The sequence below is a fragment of the Camponotus vicinus genome, unplaced genomic scaffold, assembly GCF_025532165.1.
Source record: "Camponotus vicinus isolate PSW18456_S1 unplaced genomic scaffold, iyCamVici1.0 SCAF_1, whole genome shotgun sequence".
Taxonomy (NCBI): Eukaryota; Metazoa; Arthropoda; class Insecta; order Hymenoptera; family Formicidae; genus Camponotus; species Camponotus vicinus.
In genome coordinates, this window is record NW_028141945.1 from 3,837,647 (window position 1) to 3,863,913 (window position 26,267).

At 32.0% G+C, this 26,267-nt stretch overlaps 1 protein-coding gene across 8 annotated transcripts in view; it reads left to right on the forward strand.

Annotated features, from left to right (window-relative positions):
* Ih (hyperpolarization activated cyclic nucleotide gated potassium channel Ih) overlaps positions 1-26,267 on the forward strand; it is a 126,524-nt gene that overhangs the window by 46,171 nt on the left and 54,086 nt on the right. For 7 of the 8 annotated variants that reach the window (XM_083093038.1, XM_083092997.1, XM_083093044.1 and 4 more), the window contains 2 exons: positions 12,633-12,988; positions 17,377-17,647. In XM_083093038.1, coding sequence (XP_082949164.1) covers positions 12,633-12,988; positions 17,377-17,647 — 627 coding nt within the window. Of the gene's footprint in view, positions 1-12,632; positions 12,989-16,162; positions 16,364-17,376; positions 17,648-26,267 lie in introns of those variants that run through there. The other variant, XM_083093035.1, reaches the window with a different exon arrangement.

Here is a 26,267-nt window from a genome sequence, read left to right on the forward strand (position 1 = left end):
CAATTCTATTATTGCTACGTATAATATGGATGATTTGAAATCTATTGGAAAAATGTCAGGAATGACGAAGATATTTCCGGTTATCTCTAGACTGTTCCCAAAAAATCACGGAAAAATGTCGATTTCGGATGTCGGTATATGTCCATCGTGGAACTTTTACGGAAAAGCAGATATTCTCAGCACTTTAAAACGGCAGTGGTGCTCGATAGTTTGCATACTGTTAGGCATTCTATCGCTTATCGTGGCTGTTTTACGATGACAGAAGATTACTCGGTAGCACTTCTCATATCCCTTGTACGTTATCGTAAGGCCGTTCTGGCATGAGTGCTTAAACATGCATACGAATTGTCACTGTTTTTCGATCAACATAACGGTTAGTCGGATCTTTGTTTTCGGCGGGCGAGCGTTGTGACAAAATATTTGTTATCGTCTATGCGGCGTCTATCTGACCTTCTCCAAGTTCTTCTCGGACGAATTTAATACAGCTGATATGTTTTGTACGTCCTGTGCGGCTGGAATACGTTCCGTCTCACATCCGTTCACGCAATCGTTGGTAAATGGAGCAATGATAAGAGTACCGGTTGATTCGTGTCAGGATCGAACGATGCAATGAAAAGGATATGAAGGATATCGTTTCAAAAATCTCCGTTAATTCTTTCAACATTTACGAGATATAATAATACAAGATATTATTTTGCCTCTGTATTGGTAAGTTTATAATCAATGAAAAAATCTCTCGAAACAGTTGACGCGTTTGAAAAGACGTTTTAAATCCGTGATCTTAAATTTTAATATTCGCCGGGAATTTATTGCTCCTTATTCTCTTAAACGTCAAATGTGTTTAAGAATTTAAGAATCTAAATCTATCTCTCTTTATTGTTATTTTTCATTTTTGGCGCAGTTTCAACGAGTGAAAGAATGAATGATAAATATTTCTATAGAAATTCCTCTCGGATTCACACGATAAACATTTCCCAGACTTAATCCGTATTACAAATATTGATTCTATCGTGCCGGTGCAACTCAGGCTGCGATGCAAGCAGCGGATTAAATTACTAAGAACGATAAGATAACGCACTTTAAAGAGATTAACGCACTACTGTGTGTGGTTAATATTGCGTGCAATCTATGATTTAAAAGTTTTGTCAATTGCGTTTTATTGCTTTTCTTATTTCATAATCGCATAGAGATGTTTGTTATGATTGTTGTAGCGCAACTCATTAACTAATATTGTTTATATTCACTTTTAACGTATAATAATTATTTTTTAATTATTATATTTAAATGTATAATCGATTCTTTTTTAAACATTTGCTTTTAAAAAAATGTTAAGAATAAGAAAGTAACAAGAAAATATATGTGTAATAGATATCGCAATTATGTTAATAAGGTACAATGATGATGAAATGTAGGAAAACATAATTCATGTTGAGAACGCAGAGACCCTTATTATTATGGCAGCATTTGCACAAAAATTAAAATGCTAACAATAAAATATTGCGTAAATTTCTATCGTGACCAAATCTGTAACAATTATAGCCAATTATAACTGGCTTAATTATAGCCAGTGATAATCAAGAAAATATAAACTCCACTTTGTAAATTTTGCTTTGTGAAACCCGTTGGTTGATTAAAACAAAGAGAGAAAAGACTCCGCTAAAAACGGCTTACTCCGTTTTGAGACATTCGCTTTTAATTAGCGTTGTGACATTGGGGGACTGACACGTCTCCGGATATATTCAAGTATCTTCATCATCATATATACGCGTATGTATGTGCAGCAGCATGTGTCCTTTTCGACCAGGGCCGAGAAATAGTGGAAGGATTTATCGACGCGGAATTTGAATGAGAGATACAGATGTGACGCGAATATTTCGGGATTTAATCGATGAAAATGGATTGGCGATTGTATGGTACCTATGCACACTTTATTTCACGATTGAAAGAATCGCAGAAACTTTACAATCCAATTTTAGCGTTTCGCTGAAAGTTCCTCGTACAAATCTGAAATCGTAATAGTTTCACTTTTTTCGCTTTTTAAAAATAAATATCCCTTCACAGTATATTTCTCCTGATGTCTGTATTGTAAAATAAAATATTTCTGTAAACTTTAGAAACTATTAAATAATTTAGATACTATTAAAATGAGCACATTCAAATTTCCCTGATAAAAATAAAATTATTGTTTAATTGAAAAAATTGAGCATTTAATAAAATAAAATAAAATATTTATTATAATAATTTTCGATAAAATAAAGATAATATAATAAGATAAAAATTTCATTCTATTTTTTTTGATATAATTAATTTTGGAAGGCATTGCTGGACTTACTTTAGAAGATTAAATCTTATGTGTATAGGAATTATATATATTCGTAATATCGATGAAACCAATACTTTCTCGGAAAATATAGTTTGTACAGATAATTTAATTGAAAAAGAAAACGATTTCTAATCAAAATCGGCTTTGTCTTATTATCATCATATAATAATTGAATATCCAGAATCTACTATACGCATAATGCTATTAATAGGATCATATATGTAAAGCAATTTACAAAAAATGATTTTTGCAATACTCTGTTGTACTTTTTTTATTGCTTTTTATAAATATTAATCTTTTTTTAATGCGCGCATATATGATTTTACTACATGTTTTATCTAAAAAAATATCAAAGTACAATAATATTTTTTAACGTATATTTATTTTAAAATATACATAGTCTTCACAACTAAAAAAAAATTAAATTTTCATATGTAGAATAACATTTACAATGTGGTTTTCCGGTTATTAACTATAAAACATGACGACATAGCTTCGATATATTGAGAGATAATTTGAGATCTTTACACATCGAAAACCTCGAATATATTGTGTGGCGTTATTACTATATTTATATAACATGTGTGCGCAGTTTCGTTAAATTAATTATTTATGACAACTGATTAACATAAACGATATTGACATAGACATTATTAAACGCTCATGACATATCAGAGCATGCATAATTAAATGAAACTAGAAACTATAATGCATTATACATTGATTCGTCGTAATGCATCAAGCTAAATAAGTCCTAAGAAAGAAATTTGACCGACACGATAAATTGACATTTAGGTGTCCTACCATTTAATGATTCAATATTACATCCGATAAAAACTTGAAATTATATCATGCATTGTGAAAAATGCTATGACGTAGCTCTTTCCACATATCTGTGACTCACCTCAAGTATTCAATTTTTACCTTAATTATTCGATGATCATAGTTCTTATTCGATGTATTATCAAAGAAGATATAAAATATATATATAATTAAATAATTATGGCAGATAAAAGCTATTTACATCAATGTCAATGTGTCAATTGATTAATACATGATAATAGAAACGCCGATGTAAATTTCGTACATGACAACGATGTGATTAAACAAGAGATAAAACGAAAGTTCAATTAAATTCATAATAGAATGAGTGTATAAAGCACATTTCGCGGAGAATAACACGTGCCATTTGAAGCTCACAGATGCCATTGGGGAGCACCTGATTCACGGAGCTTAATTGAGATCGCATTTGCGTCGCCGAGTAAAAAGCCACGTAGAGCAAAAGAAATCGTATACGGGCCATATCGCATTCAACACCTTTGTGCAGCGCATTGTGACGTATAATATCTCGGCGTATATAGAAAATTCCATAAAATTCTAAGCTCGGAATGTACACAAAGAGAGACGCAATCGTTTGATGCAACGCAAACTACGTTCACAACAGATGCAACAAATGAATTGTCGATCTCGATTGTCCGTGATTCTCGGATATTAACGATAAGAAAATTATTCAAAGTGTGTGTTCCTTATTAATTATTCTCTATATATCTATTACGTGTAAAGTATTTGGATGTTTGCAGAAGTAAGTAACTTACGCAATTAAACACAGCGTAATAATCCTGATAGAGTTATTGTGTTCTGTTTGACTTGTATTTTTGCTGTGCTAACATTTTGCATATGTATATTATTATTGACCATTATTAGTAAGAAAATAATTATAGAAGATTTACGCAAGAAATTTACGTAATGGAAAAAATGTAAAATGCAAAAATAAGATAGAAGAAGTATTATGATCAAAAATACTATTATATATTGTTTCTTATTTATTTTACTACATCGAAAAATTAAACAAAAAAAGAATAATTTATCATATCTTATGTTATCGCAAATCTTTGCTAAATTTCGAATACACCATTTGGAAATGGGCAAACAAATTTAGTGCATCGATACAAATTTAGAAAAACCGGTAATTGTTATAAAAAATGTAATCTCGACGAATCATCTATCAAAAATGAAATTCGGACAAGATGAAAGATAAAAATCTGTTTCCGTCATCAATCTTTTGTGTCTGATGTATCATAACAAAGCTATATATAAAGCTATATACAAAAGTGACATTAATTTGTCTAAAATATAAGGCTGAAAGTACGAATATTCTATCATTAAAAATTTGTAAATAAATGTAAAATAAAATATCGCTGCTAAAATGTCGTAGTTATGAAATTTAATATAAAACCTATATCGTGACGAAACTCGATTGTCATATCAATAAAAAAAAAAAACGAAAAAGTTTTTCGCAAAATGGAGGTTGAAACCACAATGTCAATCAGAGAAACTAGTAAAAATTGTATATTTTCAAAAATTCAATACAGATTCAATGACAAATAACTCTGGTCGTGATTACTGGAACGCTTTTTTTTGTAAATATTGTTAATAATGCAATTTCTTTTTTAATCAGTTTGCACTTTAATTTTCTGTTTTCAATTTGAGAACTTTAATTAATAAACAAAGTTTTTAAAATTTTAATATAAAATAATGCTTTTGTCATAATAAACTTCTTTTTAAATCTTGTATATCTGTGAACATATTCAATATTATTTCGTAACTAATATTTAACTAATTCAAGATTATAATTAAAATACTCAAATTAAATATGGTAATGCAATGAATCATTGTGAACATAAAGTTTTTCTTATTATTTTTAGAACCATCTCGTTGCATATCAAATATTTTTACGACTATGCAAATAGTCGTGAGGGCGTTAAAGCCGAAAAACTGATGTAAAAATTGAGCTTCATGAAGTACACAACTAGGTACTGTTAATCCAAACGAATTGGCGCATGCAATAAGTGGGTCAGTAAAACTCGCTTTTTTTCGAGCAATCGAGAGAGTAAGCCTCGAGGGATTGCGCGGGAAGTAAATTGCGCGCCACAAGACAAACACGAAGCTTAAAATGTAGCAGCGAGAGACTGTAAATTTATAACGAAAACTTTATGCCATCGTTACCGCGTAATACTTTGATCTTGATATGCTTGATTCGATCAACGAACATGTCATGTCTATCATCATGAGAAACGTGTCAGGCATGTGTTGGCTGTGCGAACAGGATTTTTAATAATCGTGTGCAAGCTTACACGCTATTATGAAATCAATGTACAAAAGTATTTCAATATCGCTACATTATGACTATAAAATCAATTTTAAAATATTTCACTAAAAGTCTGCTAAAAATATTTCGCAATGATATTGTGCTATAGCACATTTATAGATTATAAAGGTAGACTTTAACATGTAATATATCGTTTTGGCATCATGCCGTATTTAATTGAAATTAAGATTTGCTTTATGCAACTATCAAATCACAAATTCGCTGTCCTACTTTTATCCGGGAAAAGAATAAAGACATAATAGATTCATATCTTAATTTAATCGCAATGATATTATGTAGTGCTGTCACTTGCTCAAGCTCTTAAAATTTTATTTGGTGATCATTATTGATTTCTGGCATAATTATTTTAAATTATTCTGAAATAAGCGTCGCACACATGAAACCAGAATGAAAAATAAAACAAATATCTAAATTGAATTTTTTAAACTGAATTTGTTAGATGAATTCGCGGTAGATAAATAAATATAACGATAATATACACTCTGTGTGAGAGAGAGAGATGAGTTTAGGTGAAAACATATTACAATAAAAAATTTAGAAAACTAATATTTTACATATAATCCTAATTTAGTTTTACCTTCTTTGCGAGAATGAAATTACAATATATAAAATTTGTTAATTATTTTAATTGAAAATATATGAATTACATTTAATATTTTTTGCATATTTATTAGAATCACATTATAAAATATATAAATTCTTAATTATTTTCAAACATATGCATCCTAATTTCAAAATCTTGTAATTTTCTCTTATTTTTAGAAAAATTCTCTATTTTTTTATCAATTTAAGTTTAATGTAGTTAAAAAATGGATCTTTGTATTAATCGGCGTGAAAGGCGCTAATATCTTTTTGAAACTGTTTTAAAAGAAAGGTTACATTAAATGCTTTTTCTTTTTAACTAATGCCACTTGGGGTCATATTTGTTACTCATAAGCGGAGGAGCGTTTAATATGCGGAACGTTTAATGCGCTATGACGAGGAGTTCGTATGTCCCAGCGGCATAAATTCGCAGTTATAAATTGCCGGAGAGCCACGGCGGGCATATTTACGTACTGTGTGAAAGGTTCTGTTCATTTCAACTCGTTAACTCGAGTTTTCAAGCTGCGATTTTATGCGGAGAAAATTCGAATCTCGTTGAGCGTATCATATTACAGATATACAAAGTTAATCCCCAAATTACACTCTTTAAAATAATTAATAGTATATAAACAGAGAATTATGTAGCATGCATGAATATATTTGAAAAAAATTCCCCCTCATTAGAATGATAAAAACGAGTAGAAATTAAATTTTAGATTTTATTTTATTATAATATATGTAAAAATTAATTTATTCCTGTTTTTTCATTTTCTTATAAAATCTAGAAAGTTATGTGTATGTGTACGCATATATTATACATATATGGTTGAAGATAGAAATGCAAATGGATCATTGTATCTCTTCCTTTTTTAGTTGCTAGATTGCATTTAAATAGAAGGCAATTAAAAGTTATCACCAATGTGCCATTTTTATGCGGTTGACAGATATGTATCATGATGTCGATTCGATAGTCGCATGACACGCAATTTGCGAACGATCACGTGAAAATAGTTGTCATATTTCTAAATGCTTCAAAATATAACGTTTCAGATTTTATCCATTAGAAATATAAAACGACAAAAATATGTGAAGGTATCAATCGTCATCTGTGCAAACATAAAGTGGTACCTGCATTTAAACGGCGGTTGATCACAATTTATATTCCTTTAATTATTATAGTAATAATAGTAATATAGTAATAAGTATTTTTTCATTTCTCTTCTTTCTTTGTTGTGCGATGCTGAAGCATATATTCGAATTGAACAACGTCATCGTATCGAAATTGCATTGGTTTCCGTGTTTCGAACAAACATGCAGGTATTATGGATCGAAATGGTAGAAAGTTGTTATGAAAAATGCGTATAAAAAAAGCACGATATTCTGATATCCGGTGTTTATTTCCGGTAACCTAACAAAAAATTTGAAATAGTAAAAGCTTTCTAAATCCAGCAAAATATTGCAAAAACTGTGAAAAAAAGAAAAAAAATAAATAGAGTAAATTTTTAGAGTAACTGGAGAAACTAGAAAGCAAAAAAATTTTATTATTTAGTTGATTTTTAAAGTAAACTTCACTATTTCTTAATTAAAAGATTAAATAAAGTTTTTAACGTTAAGTATTAATAAGTTGCACTGTAAAGTTGACAGCCACTTTCCAATAAGTTCACTTGAAAAAAATCAATATCACATCTGTAAAAGTCCTTAAGGTCTCTTTTTAAAATTATTACTATATATTATTTGAGAATACTTTGTATAACATAATTTTTTGCTATTACATAACAAATTTTAGTGTGTTTCTCGATTCACGTTATATCATGTATTATTTATACGATGTGACAAATCATGAAATGCAAAGAGGTGCGATTAGCAAAAGACTAAAGAGGCATTCATCAAGATTATCATAGAGTCGCAATTATATAAAAACTGTGACTTTTTATGAGGTATGTTTTAAGTGTGTAGATACTTTTAGCGTATATATGCGTTAAGAGGAAAGACTAGCTTTTCTTGTTGGATTGTTAGATGTTCATTGCTTAATGCAAAGTCTAGTTAATTAAATGCTTGTACATGATGACACGATCATAATCGAAAGATATAATTATATGAATATAATCATAGAAAATACATATACTCTTAGTGAATTCTATGATTGTATTCATATATGATTAATAAACAGTATTAGATCTCATATTATAGACAAAAATATCATGTAAAATCCAAAACTTCGCTTATTATGATAATCATTAGAATAAAGCATACCAATTATATATTTGAATCTATTTCTCTTTCAAATATCAAATAAAAAAATTTCCATTATATTAATTTTTTCCATTCCTATTACTATTTTCTTTGATATTAATTTTTTTTATTCTAATATATAATAATGCGATATCTCTTTTTAAATATAAACATATAGTTCACTAGTTTATATGACGGTATTCAAAATTATCAACTTTAAAAGTGAAGAGAAATTATTGTAAAATTGTGTTTAAAAAAGTTTAAAAGTTAAATATATATTTTTTAAAAATATCATATAATAATTTTGCTGTCATATAGCGTTCTAATCAAGCTTGATGAAAGATGCTGGTCTAAACCGGTCTCTTATGTAGCTATTATCTACAAGAACACAATCTACATAACAGAAAAAAAGTTACATTCTGTTTTTATTACGTTGCTTAAGGCACATATAATTCACCATTCACTGAATCGCAGCTATTAATACACAATAGTCTCGTTATATTTATAATGAGAAGACCATCGGTAATGGAAGTAATCGGAAATGTTTATATCACCTAACTATCTGTACTATCTTAATTGAATTTGAGTATTTCACGATTAGAGAATTTTGCTGCATATTAAATTTCGTCTGCAGCAGCGAAGCAAGATGTGACGTCAATATTGATTTACCTTCGACTCGATTTGCCTTTCGATAGAGAACATGATAAATTGAAGTCGTGCAGTGAAGGCACAATCACTATACAGGGCATACACAGTATAAGAGAGACAGTTTCTGTGATACAATAATATAATTTCCATTCTTCCTTTTTCAGATTATTGTAAATAACTTTTCCACGTGATTTCCTTCAAATATGTAACATGCAAAAGATAGAATATTTCGAATAATTTATACATATATATGCATAAATACATACATTCATCAATACTATTCTAATTTCATAAAAAATTTTAAAATGACGAAATTTTTAATAAAAATTAAATATAAGCAATTCCACTGATCAGAAAGACTACTGTGCATAAATAAATAAAAATATACTACACTTTAAAAGAGATTGACATCATCTGTTATCTGACAGTCTATTATACCTCGTTCAATCTAAGATAACATCTGCGGAAGCACGCATTCGACGTTCAACCTTGTCGAAAACAGCCAGTCAGGTCGTTCTCTTGCTCTGCCATTTGACAAATTGAAAAAGCTGTAGTAATCGAAAGTAAATCTTCGCCCTTTTCTCATCATGGATTTTTGAGAGGCGCATACATCTCGACTCGGATGCTTTTTGCCGCGGTCGACCGCAACACCCAGTGGGGAGGTTTCTTAAAATAGATTCCAGTGTTCTGGCTTAGCTACATATGTATACATACATACGCATATATACATTTATATCGAGTGGTGCATACAATGCCATCGCAATGAACTAGAGGTTTCTTTAGACGAGATTTAATTCTATAAAAATTAGACATGTACACGTATTTATATCATAATCCGTTGCAATTGTTGCATTAAGATCTACAATTCGACTATCTGTCGCGCTTTAAATAAGAAGATTCAGTCCAAGATTGTTGAAAAGTGTCAAAAATATTCTGTAACTGACAGCGTTGTAATTAAAAAACTTTTACATTTAATTCATAATTTGATTTCTACTACAATTTTATAAGAAGGTAAAGAATAAAATCACTTTATAGTTTTTATAAAACTATAGTAGAAGTCAACACGCTTAGTAAAAATATTCTTAACGGGAGTATATTTAACTATTATTCACAAAAGAAGAAAAAAATATATTTAGAAAGATACTAAACATTTATATACTAAGCAAAATCTACAATCTGATGTATTCGTTTACAAAAAAATTTCTCTCAATTTATTTACTTGCATTATAAAAAAATTTTGAAGACATTTAAAAAAATGATGAGCTTGCATTCGCAATTTTGCCCTATGTCTTTACAAAGTCTGGCTAGTTCTTATTTTTTGTATGTTAGACTTGTGATATCTCGCCGCCCTTTCGTTGAGTGCGTATCAAGAAGCAGAGCACTTCTCATTGATTATTCTCTATCGTTTATCTATTGTTGTTATCGCTTCCTTCATGAATTTACCATTACCATTTCGGAGAAAACTCGAGAAACGTCTTTCACTTTATAGATAACTGCGCTCAAGGTAGACCGGACGTTCGTTATTTTTACATGCCTTTTCGATGCTATTTTCGACGTCTCGCTTATTTATTTGCCCGTCACGTCACTTGCAATTATCATGGACGCGCTTTGCGATTTAATATGCGGCCGCACTCCGTCGCGTTTTAGATCGACGTGATAAAATTTCCGACAATTTGTTTTTCTTCCGTCGAATACGCATGCATGGACGGGCAACGAATGGCGGAGCGTGACGGAAATTGCATTATTTTCGGTTATTGCTTGGGGGAATAAAACGAGCGTGTTCGATAAAACCTATGCTATGGGAGCTGTATATCGCTATATAATTGCGGTAGAAATAATTTATATATTACAGTCAAAATCATCAACACGTATAATAAAATTTCATTTCGTATCCGTCAACAGATAATAAAGTTTCATTTCCAATACGTTCTGAATAGCTTTCCAATTTAGTCTAATGAATTAATTTGTTTTCGCCATTATATTTTTATTTTATATTCTCTCAATATTAATAAATTTATATAATTATAAAATAGTGATAAATACGGCCAGATGCATCTAAATATGTTTAATTATACAATCTAAAAATTCTTAATTTTAAATATAAAGCACCAGTTTTTAATAACTTTAGAGCTATGTGTTATAAATTACACAGATTGAATTATTTCGCAAACTTTGAAGCTATTTGGAAATAAAAAACAGATTTTTTTAAATATCTAACTTTTCAAAATGCATGACAATTTTATATGGCAGGAGGTCATCGGTCTATGAATGGTCGTTTAATGATGGACTGAATGATTTTGTATGCCATACGGGACGTGATCAGAATCGACAAGGTTGTCTCCACGTAGATTGCCCTCAGCTGTCCCGCCATCAGCTGTGGTTCTTAACAATTTCGGTAACACAATTTGATCCCGGAACACGGATTTGATTTATGTCGTGCGCGTAAAGCGTGAGAGAGCAATAACATTGGACTTTCGCTGCATTCGACATCCTGCTCGCGCGTTTGAATTGACGCTATCGATATCTATATAATACGTGAGAGAAACAAACGCCGATTCTTGCATGTCAATAGGAAAAATCTACTATTGATGCATCAATAGTTCCACGCCCTCATACACAAGAGAAAACATTTATTTATTGCTCTTCGCAATTTTACACCATCGAAGTGCCGAGATATTCCATGATCTATCTATTTCGTGGAGCACATTGGTAATATATATGCTCGATGTCACGAGAAAACGTGTTACTATATCAAATTTTATATCAAATGAATTGTCAATATAACAACAATCGGCGTGATGCATTATAAATCTGTTGCCTAAGTCAAAGATCTATTTTGAAGATATATAATTATAAAAAATATATGTTATTATATTATTTTATGAGAGATCTTCCTTAGATTTAATATGTTTAATTATTTCTTATCCCCTAAAATGAGAAAATTTTAAATTCTTTATAAAATATTATTTTTATTTATAACAATTTTTATAAAATAGAATATTATAGATAAAATTGGAGCAATAATGATAGACTCGTATTCATAGAATATAATGGATATATTTGGCGAATAGGCTGATATTTCTTAAGTCAAGTGAGAGATTAAAATCTTAAAATTAATCAAAAAATGAAATTTATATTAATTTACCCATTTTGCGAAATTTACGTCTTCGAAATGTTCTCTTTTATTATATTCTTTCGGAATACTGCTGGAAAATATACCGAAGCACGTGCCGCGGCATCCATTATCACAACGAATCGCCATGCTACATACGAAATGTCGCTGCGAATATTTCCATAATAATATGTATACGGGAATAGCGAGAATCGCTTCGTCGCAAGGCACTGTGCCGCGTTGTTGCTCCAATTCTACAAATCGAGCTTTGATGTATTCCACAGAGCGGCAAAGAGTTACTTCGACTATATTCGTAGTCTCTTTTTTTTTAATAAAAAGAGATGTTCAATTGCATTCTAGCAGAGGAAAAATGATTTATCGCCAAAAATTCACGTTAAATGCATTACTCGAACATTTTGTACAGTTGAAGAAAGTCTAGGACAGTGGGATGATACTTTGAATGATACCTTGATGATACCTTATCTAGAATACAATGTGTCAATGTCCGTTGCAACAAGTGATAAGAAAAATATTCGAACGGCTGTTGAACGACCGATCTGTTGCAGGGAGGGCGAAGGCGGTGGCGGTCGTTCTGTGACCGGCGCCGGTGGCGGCGGTGGAGGAGGCGGCGGTCGACGGGCACCGAGCCTACGGCTGGTGAACGGAAGGGCGACCACCGGGGTGAGTTTGCACACCAGCAGCACCGAGTCTGTGCGCTCTCCCCATCACCAGCTCGGCCAGCAGCAGGCCGGCAACAACAACTGCCAAGCCGGTAATAACCCCGCCGCGAACAATCATCCACGGCTCAACAAAGATGATAGCATCAAGATCAGCATCGAGAACACCAACACTTGCACAGACAGCCTCGTCACTGCTCTAGACGACGAGACCCTGCTCATCACTGATTTCCTGGGCGATACAGGTAAGTCATTGATTAGCATTTTAAATAGTTTAGAAAAAAAATCATGATTGTGTGTGTGTGTGTGTGTGTGTGTGTGTGTGTGTGTGTGTGTGTGTGATATTTGTATTTTTTTTTTCTCGCGAACACAACACGAGTTCTCTAAAAGTGAATCAGTGTATTATCACTGAAAAACAGTAAATTTCACTGATTACAGCAGTTGTAAGTACAGCACTGTAAATCAGTGATATTTTATTGAAAGAATTAATTAATAATTTTGAATGTTTCAATCAGTAATATTAAACTACAATTTATCTCTCTATCTATTTTATATAAAATTAAAGATTTTATTTGTATTTACTAAATATTTATTACATTAAAAATTTTATTTTATTTATATTACATGCATATTTTATTTATATATATTACATGCATATTGAACTTGTTATTTTAGATAACGAACAAATAATTTTCATTAAGTCGCTAGACATTTATTTGTCCGACTTATAAAATCGATTTAATATCTGAAGCCTCTCTATTGAGATTGTATCAGAAGTTAAATCGAAGTAATATTTTTAATTTTATTTGTCGCTCTTTGCAAACTTTATATAATTCTTATGACTAAAAAACTTAAATACGAGAGAGATAGCGATCATAGCGGTAAACGAACTAGCGATTACTGATTTTACAATGAAATTTACTGGTTTTACAGCGAATTTTACTTTAACTGACCATAATCAGTGAGATATAAGATAAAATAACAAAAAATAAGTGTTTCCACTGAAGATCAGTAAAATACTCACTGATTCTCAGTGAAATCTTATTTTACTGTTTAAATTAGTATAGATATTTTCACTTTTAGAGAGAGCATTTCATAAATGTGCATGTTATTTGCGTTCGTAAAAACGCGATTGCTCGCAATTAAAATCTACGAGTCGTTTTTATCGACAAAAAGTATAACAAATGTATTGCGGATTACTTCAAAATTAAATACAATATTTTGATTAATTGTAACGGCATACTCACAAAAAATATTATTTCTATACGATGCAATCGAATGCATCGACATTGTATTTCACGAGATCCTAGGAGAGAAGCTCTATTTGAATATAGTGACGTTATTCGATCGTATAAATGTCATCATTCGTATCATTATTTACGAACGGCAATACCGCATAAATATTACGCTTAAATGAACGATAGAAACGAAAGGTTTTACGCGGAAATATTTCACGCTTATTCACGTAAGTACGGTTTAAGGTATAGAATCCTTATAAATTCGAGCAAAGCTTAAAATCCTTACACGAGTGAACTTCTTCGAAAGGATATAGGAAATACGAGTAAGAACAAGACAAATTTAATGATTCATTGCAATACGGTGACATTATTCTAACAACGGAAATAAATTATGCAATTGCGTTGCCGTAATATCGAGTGCAGCAGGTAGCTACATTAAATTACGACTAGGCTCCGGTCGTGAAATTATTCGCCAAGTTTTGACGATTTACGGTGGATAATACTTATTAATGTAAAGCTATATCGCACAATGGACCACTAAGTCACGCGATCGAATCGAAACGCTAATAAACGTCGAATTAAATTCGTTTCTCGTGAACAGGCGAGAATGTATGATTGTCGCATTGTGGCGCTTGCGGTAAAATTTCATAAATCATTGATCAGTCCCATGTGACACGCGTGTACACACATGTGTAACGACCGTATTGTCCACCGCACACAATGCGCAAAACAAGCAGCGTGGTGTACTTAGTGATAAAATATGTTCGATATGGTTAATGACGATGAAAAAAATATCATATAGTTTTGTATTCATCAAAATAATTGAAATGCAAAGAGATTACATACGTATATATACATCAAACACACGATACAAATAATATCGAGGCAAAAATCGATAGCGCGATGCAATATTAAACTAGAGGGTGTGAGAGGGAATTTAAATATTTCAGAATCTTTCTCATAAATGTAGGATGAGATATAATATATTACGTAAAAAATGATTATCATTACTCGAAGTTGCTTCCGGATACCTGACTATTTAAAATATGATTTAATTTTCACATAAATTAACAACACAGGTAATAGTATATGAATAGAAACTTCTCGTGACATCTTTACGTGTCATTGTACGAATGCAAATTCAACATTGTATATTTTGCATCGAAATATAGTCCATTATAGGTATCTCATCTTTCCGGTTTGAATGCATCATATAATATTCGCTGCAGATGTAAAAACGCGGCGGATCTTGTACAAAAATGGAAAAAACATGACGATAAACCTGATCTCTTTTGGAATATAATAAAAGTCTGATGTTTTTAACATTTCGCGCGAATATAGGCACATGGATCGCACATTCACAGGCGTATCTATTAATAATAATATAAACTTCTCTCAATTGCAAATTTTCTTCTGAAACGATATTATGTTTTCTTATGTAAATAATTCTATAGGAAAGTAATATATAACATGATTATAGCTATACTTATGCCGCAGCAACATGTAAATCCTTTCGAGCCCGCATTTTTACGAGAGACATTCTAGAAATATATAAACTTGGGAATATATATTACTCATAACAATCACACGAATATCGAGAGAAAGAGGATTATAAAGTTTTGAATATATCTTTACTAAGCATATGTCACACGTGACGCATAAATTTTAAACATAAACATTTGAATTTCGTAAAAATTTCAACATTTACGACATTTCACGGAAACACGAATATCACGTTGATTTGAATTTCATTTAAAGTGTCATTTATCAGTTAATTTGTGAATTTCATTTAAAGTGTAACACAGATACCGGCAAATAAAATTTCTCAAATAACTGCACGTTGTTACATTTATCAATCTGTTTGTCAGTCACGATTAAAACGCAAAAACACTATTCCGGTCATCTGTCAGTGTGGAGGGCGCAATAAATCGTGATATTGAATCTTTTACGCAACTGTGATATGTATCGGCAGGGATTATGGTGAAGCACGTCCACATATACCAACATATGTAAAAAAGAAACGGGCATATGTATTCGTTCGTCCGGCTAAAACCGGTCAGTGGATATGCGTCTCCTCTCGCGCTTCTTTCCGTCCTTGATCCGTTAGTTGCTCTAAGTAATTCTTGCGCGGTATCTGTCTTTCGACCGGGTCAGCGCGAGATTCTTCGCGTTTCATCCCATTCTCGTCTGGACTCATTATGATGGTACACGTCGAAGAAGGAGGATGCGCTTCTACGGCGCAACAAAAGCCGTTGTTGCAACAAGGCAACAATCCGTTGCAAAACGGTTTAAAATCAAAGGATACTGGATCGTGGACAAAATCGTACGAGGAGCTTATCTCCACTTGGACGTTATGGAGTGTTTATAAATCGCGAAGATACAGTGAGTGTTGGAAAAAACGTAATGTTTACACATTCATCGATCGCCGTCAATTTTATCGGTAGTTATTTTAAAAAAAGAAAACGAAAATGTGTGTGAGCAGCATTCCTTGAATTTTTGTTCAACTTTCTTAAATCAAGTGTATATAAAAAAATATGAATGTATTTAAAAATTAAAAAATAAATACTGATAAAAATATACAAACACATATAATATTATGAATAATATAATCAATTAATAATATAATCAATGGATTTTATGAATATGTTCATGTGCAAAAGTAATAGATATACATAATGTAATTATTTATGTAGGAATATTTCATACATTATTCACGTGAGATTGATTTGTAATTACAAAGTTAAATTGATATTAATATTGAAATTAATTAAAATATTAACGTACTAAAGGCAAAATTGGGAAAATTACTCGCATATTAATTGATATGTTTATAAAATAAATTAGTTCTTGAAAATATTTTAAGATGTACAAGTAATTTGATATCAAAAAAAAAGATGTTAAAAAATTGATATATTTTAAAATATATCTTGACTTAGACTTCCAAAAATACAATATACATACGTGGATATGTTGATCATAAATTACCAAATATGGACAGAAATTATCAGCCTATAAATAATAATAATGTTTTTCAGAGGACAGACAAATAAATGTGTGTATGTGTATATGGTATGTGTACATGGTGCGTGTGCGTGTGACCGCCCCACTTTTATACATTCTAGGAAGTTCCATGAAACTTACTCAAAGTATTATCAAGGTCACAAACTATAAAAATATTTCGGGCAATGACATTGAGCCATACGCTTGATGTTATCGTGTCGCGAGTGATTATGGACAATTCGCGATTTATACCTCGTGCCAATCGTACGACTCGAGTTTATCGGCTGATACGAGATTTCACGGGCGCTTTGAATGACGATAAAATTAGACGTCAAATGATGAACGGTTGTATCGATCGCCGACATTGATTTCACACGATTATCGTTGTGTTACAGGCAACGAGATGAATTACAAAGGCAGCGGGAAGGTTCACTTCGGGGTGGATGATGTGTCTCTTTATGGCACCCCGAAGGAGGAGCCGGGCCCGGGCCTCCCGGGCCAGGAAGTCAAGCAGAGTTTCTTGAAGAATCAACTTCAGGCTCTGTTCCAGCCGACGGACAACAAGTTGGCTATGAAGCTCTTCGGCAGCAAGAAGGCGCTTATGAAGGAACGAATCAGGCAAAAAGCCGCAGGTCACTGGGTCATCCATCCTTGCTCCAGTTTTCGGTAAGTCCTCTGCCTATCAGCTGATCTCATTCAACAGGCATCAATATTTCGCGCTATCACATTCGTTCCGGTTGGAAAACACGTCCTACTAAGAAATACCGGTTTCAGGTACAACCTCATATCTAAGTCTGCCCGAATAAACTCGCGCGTGAGATACGTCCCGTGTACTTTATAAAAGAGAAAAATGTCTGTATAGTATTTGTGTTTTACGAGACTTATAAAATTCGCTTAATTTTGCCGAGGAATAATAAAAAATAAATAATTTATATTAAAATTATAATTAAACAAAGTACAAAAAATTTATAATAACACTATTATTTTAAAATATTTATTTTTGTGGATGAGAGTGAAGAATATAAAATGCTTTTTTTTCAAATAGTTCATAAATAATCGACAACTGGGAAATATTTTTTTACCACAAAACCGATTATCTATACAAACTGTCAAAAAAGTTTTTAACATGCATTTATTACCAGTAGATATCTTAAAAAAAAAACAGTTAAAATAAATGATTATTTTTTATGTTTATTTCGAATCGGTAGAAATCAATTATATCATTTTCTGATTTGGAGTAATAAAAATTTTAATTTCAACAGTTACTACCATTAAATATATAAACGTATATTATATTATTAGATAAATTTGTTATATAAATCCGCATATTATACGTGAAACATCGCGATAGTGGAAAATGATAAATGGCAAAGTGGCTTGAGTGGACGAACATAGATTACCGAGTCGTGTCAGTTTATCCGCAAGCCGAAACTTTTCGGCTTGACTGCGACCCGGGGCTTCAGCAAAGTGAACTAACGTCTTTGTGCGGCAATAAAATATCTGCCGTATCCGTATCGTGCATCGCTCAGTCTGTCGAGTAGAGCGCGTCGCAGGACAGATTTCGAGGATCACAAAAGGGCGCGTTTGACCTATACAGCGGCCTACGAGCAGCTCACACACGTCGCTCGCGGCTTCGATCGATCTGGGTCGCGCGGAATATTCAATGGCTCTGCACAAGAATCACGGATCTAGTCATATACATGCAGATGTGCATACAGCCGCGAGGCAGCCGTGCTCGTCCTGAGACGAAATAGTGCGGGTCTTTACGGCCTCAGGAAAAGCCCTTTTTTAGGCCTCTCGCTTCCTGCTAGTGTTGCCTTATCGAATGGCGAACCACAATTCGTCCGAATGTGTGCTATCGACTCCTCGCGGAGGATCTTGGCGCGCTCGCCAAGTCTTTTATGTGTCCGTTTAAGGACAAATGTATCGATTAGAATGACAATAAAGGTTCAAGAGTGCCTGTCTACCGGGCGATAATAAATGGACGTTGGTCCGATTAACGGTAATTCCTGCGGGATTGGTTATTAATCTACGTTCAGTCAGACGAAAAAATTTACAATAAAGTATTTTTCGCGAGTTTATATTAGCGAAAGTTTATCTGAATAACACAACGTTGAGAAACGGAAATATCAAAGTTCGGAGAATTTATTTTTAACCGCAGTGCTAAATATAATCTTCCAATTCTCTTTCTTCCAAGTAATAACATTTAAAGCTCGATAAACTATAACTTCGTCCTATTTAATCACTTTAAGATATATCAAGATATATAAGACAGATCGCATGATTCATTTTTGATGAGCGCGTGCTTTATGAAAAAGATCGTAATTTTTAATTTCCTGTCCAGCCATCCACGCGAGCGACTTTTAATCCTTAAGAAAAAAAACATTTCTTGCGAGAAGAATTAACATAATGAATCGCGCGCGGTACGATTGAAAGCGAGCGAGCGATGCTGCAAATGACTGTATCAAATGGCTATGATATTAAACGTGCATAGTGAATAGAGGCCGCCGTTTCATATAACGCGCGAAATACTATACTAGACAGCAACGGCATTTGTCGTTCAATTGGCTGAAATTACCCGGCGCTTCCGTTCGGAATCTTGGCTATTACCGGCAACGCGCGGAAGACATCGGGTCCTCGCAATATCCTCTACGATTCCGCCAGACCGAGAGAATCTCGTGGGCATTGAAACTTTAATTCGCGCCTCCGCGAATTTAATGCTAACGATATTTTCCACGAGAGGCTCCGCGACAGAATGAGCATAAGCGATGACTGTCGTTAGCTTCGCGCGACGTCTAACGCTAATATCTAGCTGCTAAATTATGCAGATAATCATCAACGATGCTCCATTTTCCGATCGGCATTGTATCAAGTATCTGCATAATAGGACTCACAGAAGCTCTCCATCTTACCCGAATGTAACACAATCGAATTAATAATTTCATTATTTAAACGTGCCTATTCTCTTTTGTTAACTATCTATATTAATTTTTAAAAATTTGTTAAAAATGTGATTTTAATTTTGTGATGTATTTGTAACACAAACAAAAATCGGAGCGATATATTTTTAAAAATTCTCGGATATTAGATATCTTTATATCTAATATATATCTAATATAAACGTAATAAAATATAAATTAGATCAAATACGATATATTACATATTAAACATATACATGTATTTCTTTAAGAGATATCAACTTTGTCATACATATATACATGTAATATAACAATTTTAGTTTCTTCTTAAACAGAGACATAAAATATAAATTGTTTTATTTAATATGATAAAAATTAATTCTATTTTGAAATTCTATTTTAATGATATTCTGATGTATAATATAATATTCTGATAATTATTCTAATTTGTAAAGATGAGAAAACATTAAAATAAATATTTAAAAAATTGGAAAGTTTGTTTCACACATGATTTGGACACTTAAATGAATGTGCTCTTTGATCTTTAAGCCTGAATATAAATGAAGCCGAAATATCCGATAACACGTGCCACATAGTCGGTTGTAATGTCACTCCGTCAGCAGTTCATTATCCCGAACATCCTGAACATGTGCATGGCTCTGTAGTAGATATCGCGTTAATGGAGATCCATCCATGAGCAATTAACAAGGACCGTTGATACGATATTGATACGAGCTGGTCGATCGAATTTTCTATACTTGAGTGTTTAAACATATCTCTTGAGAGCAAAATGTAGACAAAAGAAACAATTCAATACCGATACAAAATTGTTGTATTCCTTCTCAATCACAGATATTGAAAAGAAAAATAAGAAACAGCAAGATGATAATTGTAAACTTATTTAATATACTCGGAAATATAGTTTTTATTACAGTAAAATAGTTTTTCAGATAGTTTCGATCGATTTTAAATTTAAACGAAATTGAAAAACTTGATTACGTCAAAATATTTAGTACCGCATATTACAAATTTACAACAAGCAATGCTGATAATATGATTTCCTTCTTTTTATTAATATACGACCGCTAAATTGCTATCCTTCGTGTTCGAACATTTCATGAATTCGTAATTCATGGAGTGCTTGCCTCGCGCGATACGTGATATTCATAATGTATGCATATGACAGTATCTGACGACATATTGCGAAATTAGATGAAAATATTGTTACACGTGCAGTCTGAAAGAAGACTGAAGACGACGAAGGCTGCGCAATGAGAAAATTTTTGTTCTTACATCGAAACAAAATTGTTTCCTTTATGAAACAAAACATATATACTCTGTTAACCGGAACTGCTGCGGCGAATATAACTTGACGGTTGAGACTCTGTCAAGAGGATACTCTCTCTCGAAAGGAGGACCTCCAGTAAATATGAGAAATCATAAAAGCGAACATAAACTCTATGCTTGACCCCAAACGGTGTATTTCTTTTTCTTTGCGCTGTGTTAAATAATATAAAAATTGCAGTTTTACGAAGGAAATATGCTTGATTTATCGACGATAATAAGATATGCAAAACTGATCTCAGAAGTCGAATGATTTATCGCTTACCGGCATGACATCGATTCAGGTATTTATACATGTAATATTTTTATTTTTCCGATTCGCGAGAAAAAAAATTATATCTTATGAGATGTAGTTTTCTTCCTTTTAAGAGAAAACTAAAATTCTTTCTCATAAATTTTGTATATAAAACATTGAATAATTTTTTTATATATTATATTTCTTCTTACATCTTAATAAAGTTATTACCGAAATGCATCATTATATATCTGTCCACTCATTTGTCTGAAAATAAAGAAGAAGAAAATAAAGAAAATGTACTTAAGTAGCAATTATGCAGACATTGAAATTGTCGGACAAATTGTCTATTTCCTGAAGTACTAGATTTGAATAAAAGCGCGAAAATATAAAACGAAGCACCAATTATTTTTGTGCTTCGAAGTAAAATGTATTTATAGCATCGTCAAATAAAAAGGATGACGTTTTCGATGTCGGAAACAGTCAACAGTCGTTAAAACGTTGGTCGTAGTTCGCGTGATACAATGTGTATTTTATGCGTACTTGTTCCGGTGAAAACCAATTAAAAAATATATATTACCTTGTTTGTGCAAAATTCGACATTTAAAAAAAGAACAATTACTGTTATCTGAATGATCGTTGTTACTCAATTTATCGCGTTATTACAGTACGATAATATCGAGTGACACCGAATTGAAACGCAATTATCCATCTTCAGTCCATTATGACTTTCATTAAGATAACTTCTTCTGGAATAATTAGCGATTAAAACGACATTCCAAACGATTGACTTCAGCAGCGTCACACCTCTTGTACATTAATGAGGAAAAACATTACGATAAGATACAACAGTCGAACCACAAATTACTTTGGATTGGTCAATCGATCTTCCCGAAGCAAAATTGCAGTGAAACATTATAGAGTATCTAATATCGAATTAAAATAAAACACAATCTAATATATTAGTCTATATAATTCCCTTCTTTCTCATATAAATAATTTATATAAATCTTATTTAAAATTCTCCCCTAAGAATATATTAAAGAAACGGCAGTATTTTCAATTAACCTATTTATATTATAAGTTATATTATCGTTTAAGGAGATTAAAAAAAAATTTCGTATATAAATATAAATTTCTAAATTTAAATCTGGCACATCAAAGATAAAATATTCATGATTAAGAAGATTATTATTCTCGACCACTATTTATTTCACGACTTTAACACCAAATTGTGCGTATGCCAAATGAAACTTAGCGAGAGCTAAGTAATTACATTTGTATACAAACGTATTTAAAAAGCGCATTCAGGAAGTTGTAAAATTATATATTCAAATGAGAATATGAGGGACATTGTATCCGGATTGTAGTGAGGTCACATGTGTATAGTTTATCGACGAAGATAATTTACACGCAAGACAAACAGAGGGAATTGCTGAGGACAAACTTTGAATGAAACCATCATTTAAAATTCGAGTCAGATAATTATAATAAGATAAAATTTTATAACGCGCGCGATCAGGCAGCGTCCACAAACAAAGCGGCAGAATGTAACGATGACATAACAGAAATTTGTATTCTAAACACCGAAGATAATGCAACCGCATGCAGTTTTGTATAATTTACATAATGCAAAAGACGTAACCGCAAAACGCTCGTTATATGCATAAATGATTACTTTGTGATATAAACGGCAAAGAGCTCGCTTTAGCGTTTCTAGAGTGAATCTTTCACCGCCAACTATTCACAAAGATGACGAGTAAAGAGGAAATTCGCGGTATCTTACGTTCTCTTCCACGGGATTGTTCAAGATCTTGGAGAAAACGGACTATTATATGCCGGCTGAAGAAACGAAGAGATGAAACTTTTGGCGGAAACGCAAGAGATCCGCCGCGAGCATCTCAGTCGCGTATCTGCAGAATAACGGATTATCCACGGTTAAAGAGATTAAGACTCGGCGAAAGCGGCCCCGCGATGTCCTAGAAATTAACGGAATAAAAACTAAGAAAAGTGGTTCTCTCGAAAGGATAAAAAAGAAGATTGAAGAAGGAGGACAAGTCCGGCTTGAGCCAGTTACAACTGTGTGTTTATACATCGGCCGCCAGTCCGGCATCAGTTGTAAGAATGATCTCAGAGCAATCATTTGATTAAAGTCGGAGGACAACAGTTTCACTAATAGTTGTTATGCTGGATCATATTCTAATACTTGACTAAATTTAAATTGATGGTAATTCTCGTTCTAAGACATAATATGTGATCTTTCGATATTTTAAATAGAAATCTTTAATTGCACACATTTATGTGATTAAAAAATTTTACAAATAAATAAAAATAAAAATTTCTGATATATAAAAACATCTTTTCGGAAAATCTATTTGAAATAAAATGAAAATTAAAAAATTTTTTTGTTCTTACAAAACCATATATATGATATATAATATGAATATATAATAAAAAAGTGCTGGAACTTATAGTAAATAATTTTTCACTAACTTATAGTAAACAATTTTTTAAATATATATATATATGTGTATCGAATTATTTATCACAAGCTACTGGATAAAATTTATCGTATCGAAATTTATAACGAAGAATAATATTGTTTCAATTGAATGTATGCATCGACTAGTTTCCATCTGGATTCTCCAGTCAATCAAAGAATGACAATCAATACGCCGTTTTTAATATTTTGTTAAACGTATATTGTAATGTCTGAGAAATACATGATGCTAGGAAAATATTTAATTAGAAACACAAAAATTTAGATAAATATCCAAATAAAAAAACTGTAACAATTATTTTTATTTTGTCTTTATTTTAATTTAATTTTTGCATTTAATGAAATATTTGGTAAAAGTAATTTTAAATAATCCTGAAAATAATATTATTTGAGAGAGATTTCATATTTTACCCTTCGTAAATTTTCCAAGACAAATAATAACATATTTCGTAATAAAAAGAATATATGATTATTTTAATATATGGTAATCTCTTTCCTACAAAAGTTATTTTTTATATTTTGTATATATTGCACTCTCCTCGCGCACGCGATTTTATTTTTTTACTTGTTCGAATGTAACATATTATGATAAATATATAGGTCAGCGGGGTGTGAAATAACTAGGCATACATTTCCGGACCATTTAGAGATATTACACGTGCGAAAATTTTGCATGCTCGATATTTCCCGACGGTATAGGCTCCTCCGGCCGGCAGTAAAATGTTATTCGCATACGTAATCTTTTTACTTGTTAAAACGCTCATAAAAGTGAAATACAACTTTATTCCGCTCTGCGTACGTTTCTGGTAATTCTTTTTGCGAAACAATCTCCCGCATTCATCATTGGTCACACTTACAAAAACGTGCGGTGGTTTCAGCAACCAGGACGCGCATATAATAAATACGCATCTCGCGCCGCGAAAATCAGAATACCTTCGCGATGATTATTGTAAACACTATCTGCTTCGTTCGTTGCGTTCGAACGTTATTATTACAAGTGTATAGTATAATATTTGGAGAATTTCGCTACATTATCACGCATTGCATACCTGCGGCAAGAGTTGACACAACGAGGAGAAATATAACCGCATATAATTTATTGATTTAAACCAGTAATAAACATATCACGACCGATTTATACACTCGGTTCCTATATAATGGAAAGCCTAATTAGTGTTATTATTTAATTATAAATCAAAATATTCATAAATCGACGTTCAAATTCTTGAGTTTATATCTTAGTTTCCCGATTCACTGAAGTTGAAATATCTGTCATTATTTAATGTTTATAATTCGATTTTAAAATAATGATGAGTAAATTATAACGCTCTATTCCAAAATTAATAATTTATAGATTGGAACAGTGTGTGTACATATATGTGTGTAATGATTCCATGAGCCAAGTATAAAAGCTTTGATAATATATAATAGGTTGTTTATTTATAGAATCGTTATATATATATATATAGAATCTGAATGTCCAGCTGTTCTTTTCCTCTTGAGACTCTTTATTCTTATCATTATTATATCTTTCTGGGTCGCTGCGCGAATACCAACGATTACATTCGATTAAGAGCCTGAAAACACAAGAGCAATAATCCTGCTTCAAATTTCGCTTCTGCTTCGCAAACTGCGCCGTATACCTTCGATAATTTTAATTACCTCGCGTCATTTCCAGTATCTTTTCTAGTATACTAATGAATTTTACGAGCCGGTCGTTTCTTCTCGCGTAATTCGCACAAATGTATCTTACAAACGAATTCTCGTCAGTCGCACTAACGTCTCAAAAGTACGATCGCTATATAAGTGACATTGTGTTGATCGCACTTTGGAAAATTGTCTGCTATGTCATAAAATATATATCATAATGATTGATCTTTTTTGAGAATAACTGCATACACAATATTTAGTTATTTAGATCGTTTAGTACAGTACAATATAAAAATATTAGATGCTAAAGCCCGTTTAAAAAAAAGCTCAGAGTTTTTTTTAAATTACATCTTTGTAATATCACATCTCAATTTCTGATCTTAATTTATATTCAAAAATCTTAATTTACATCCGATTATGTATTCTACGAAAATATGCCATTTGCATTCTTCTAAGAGCTCGACATCATCGGAATCATAATATCGTTGAGATTCCGATTTCTGCCCGACAAAAATAATGCACCAAAGCTGATTACGAAAACGTTTATTCGTTCGCTTAGAATGATTAGTTCGCGACGCAAACGACGTCATTACATTAATCTAGTATAGTGTTTCTCGCGAAGATGAGACAATGCATGTA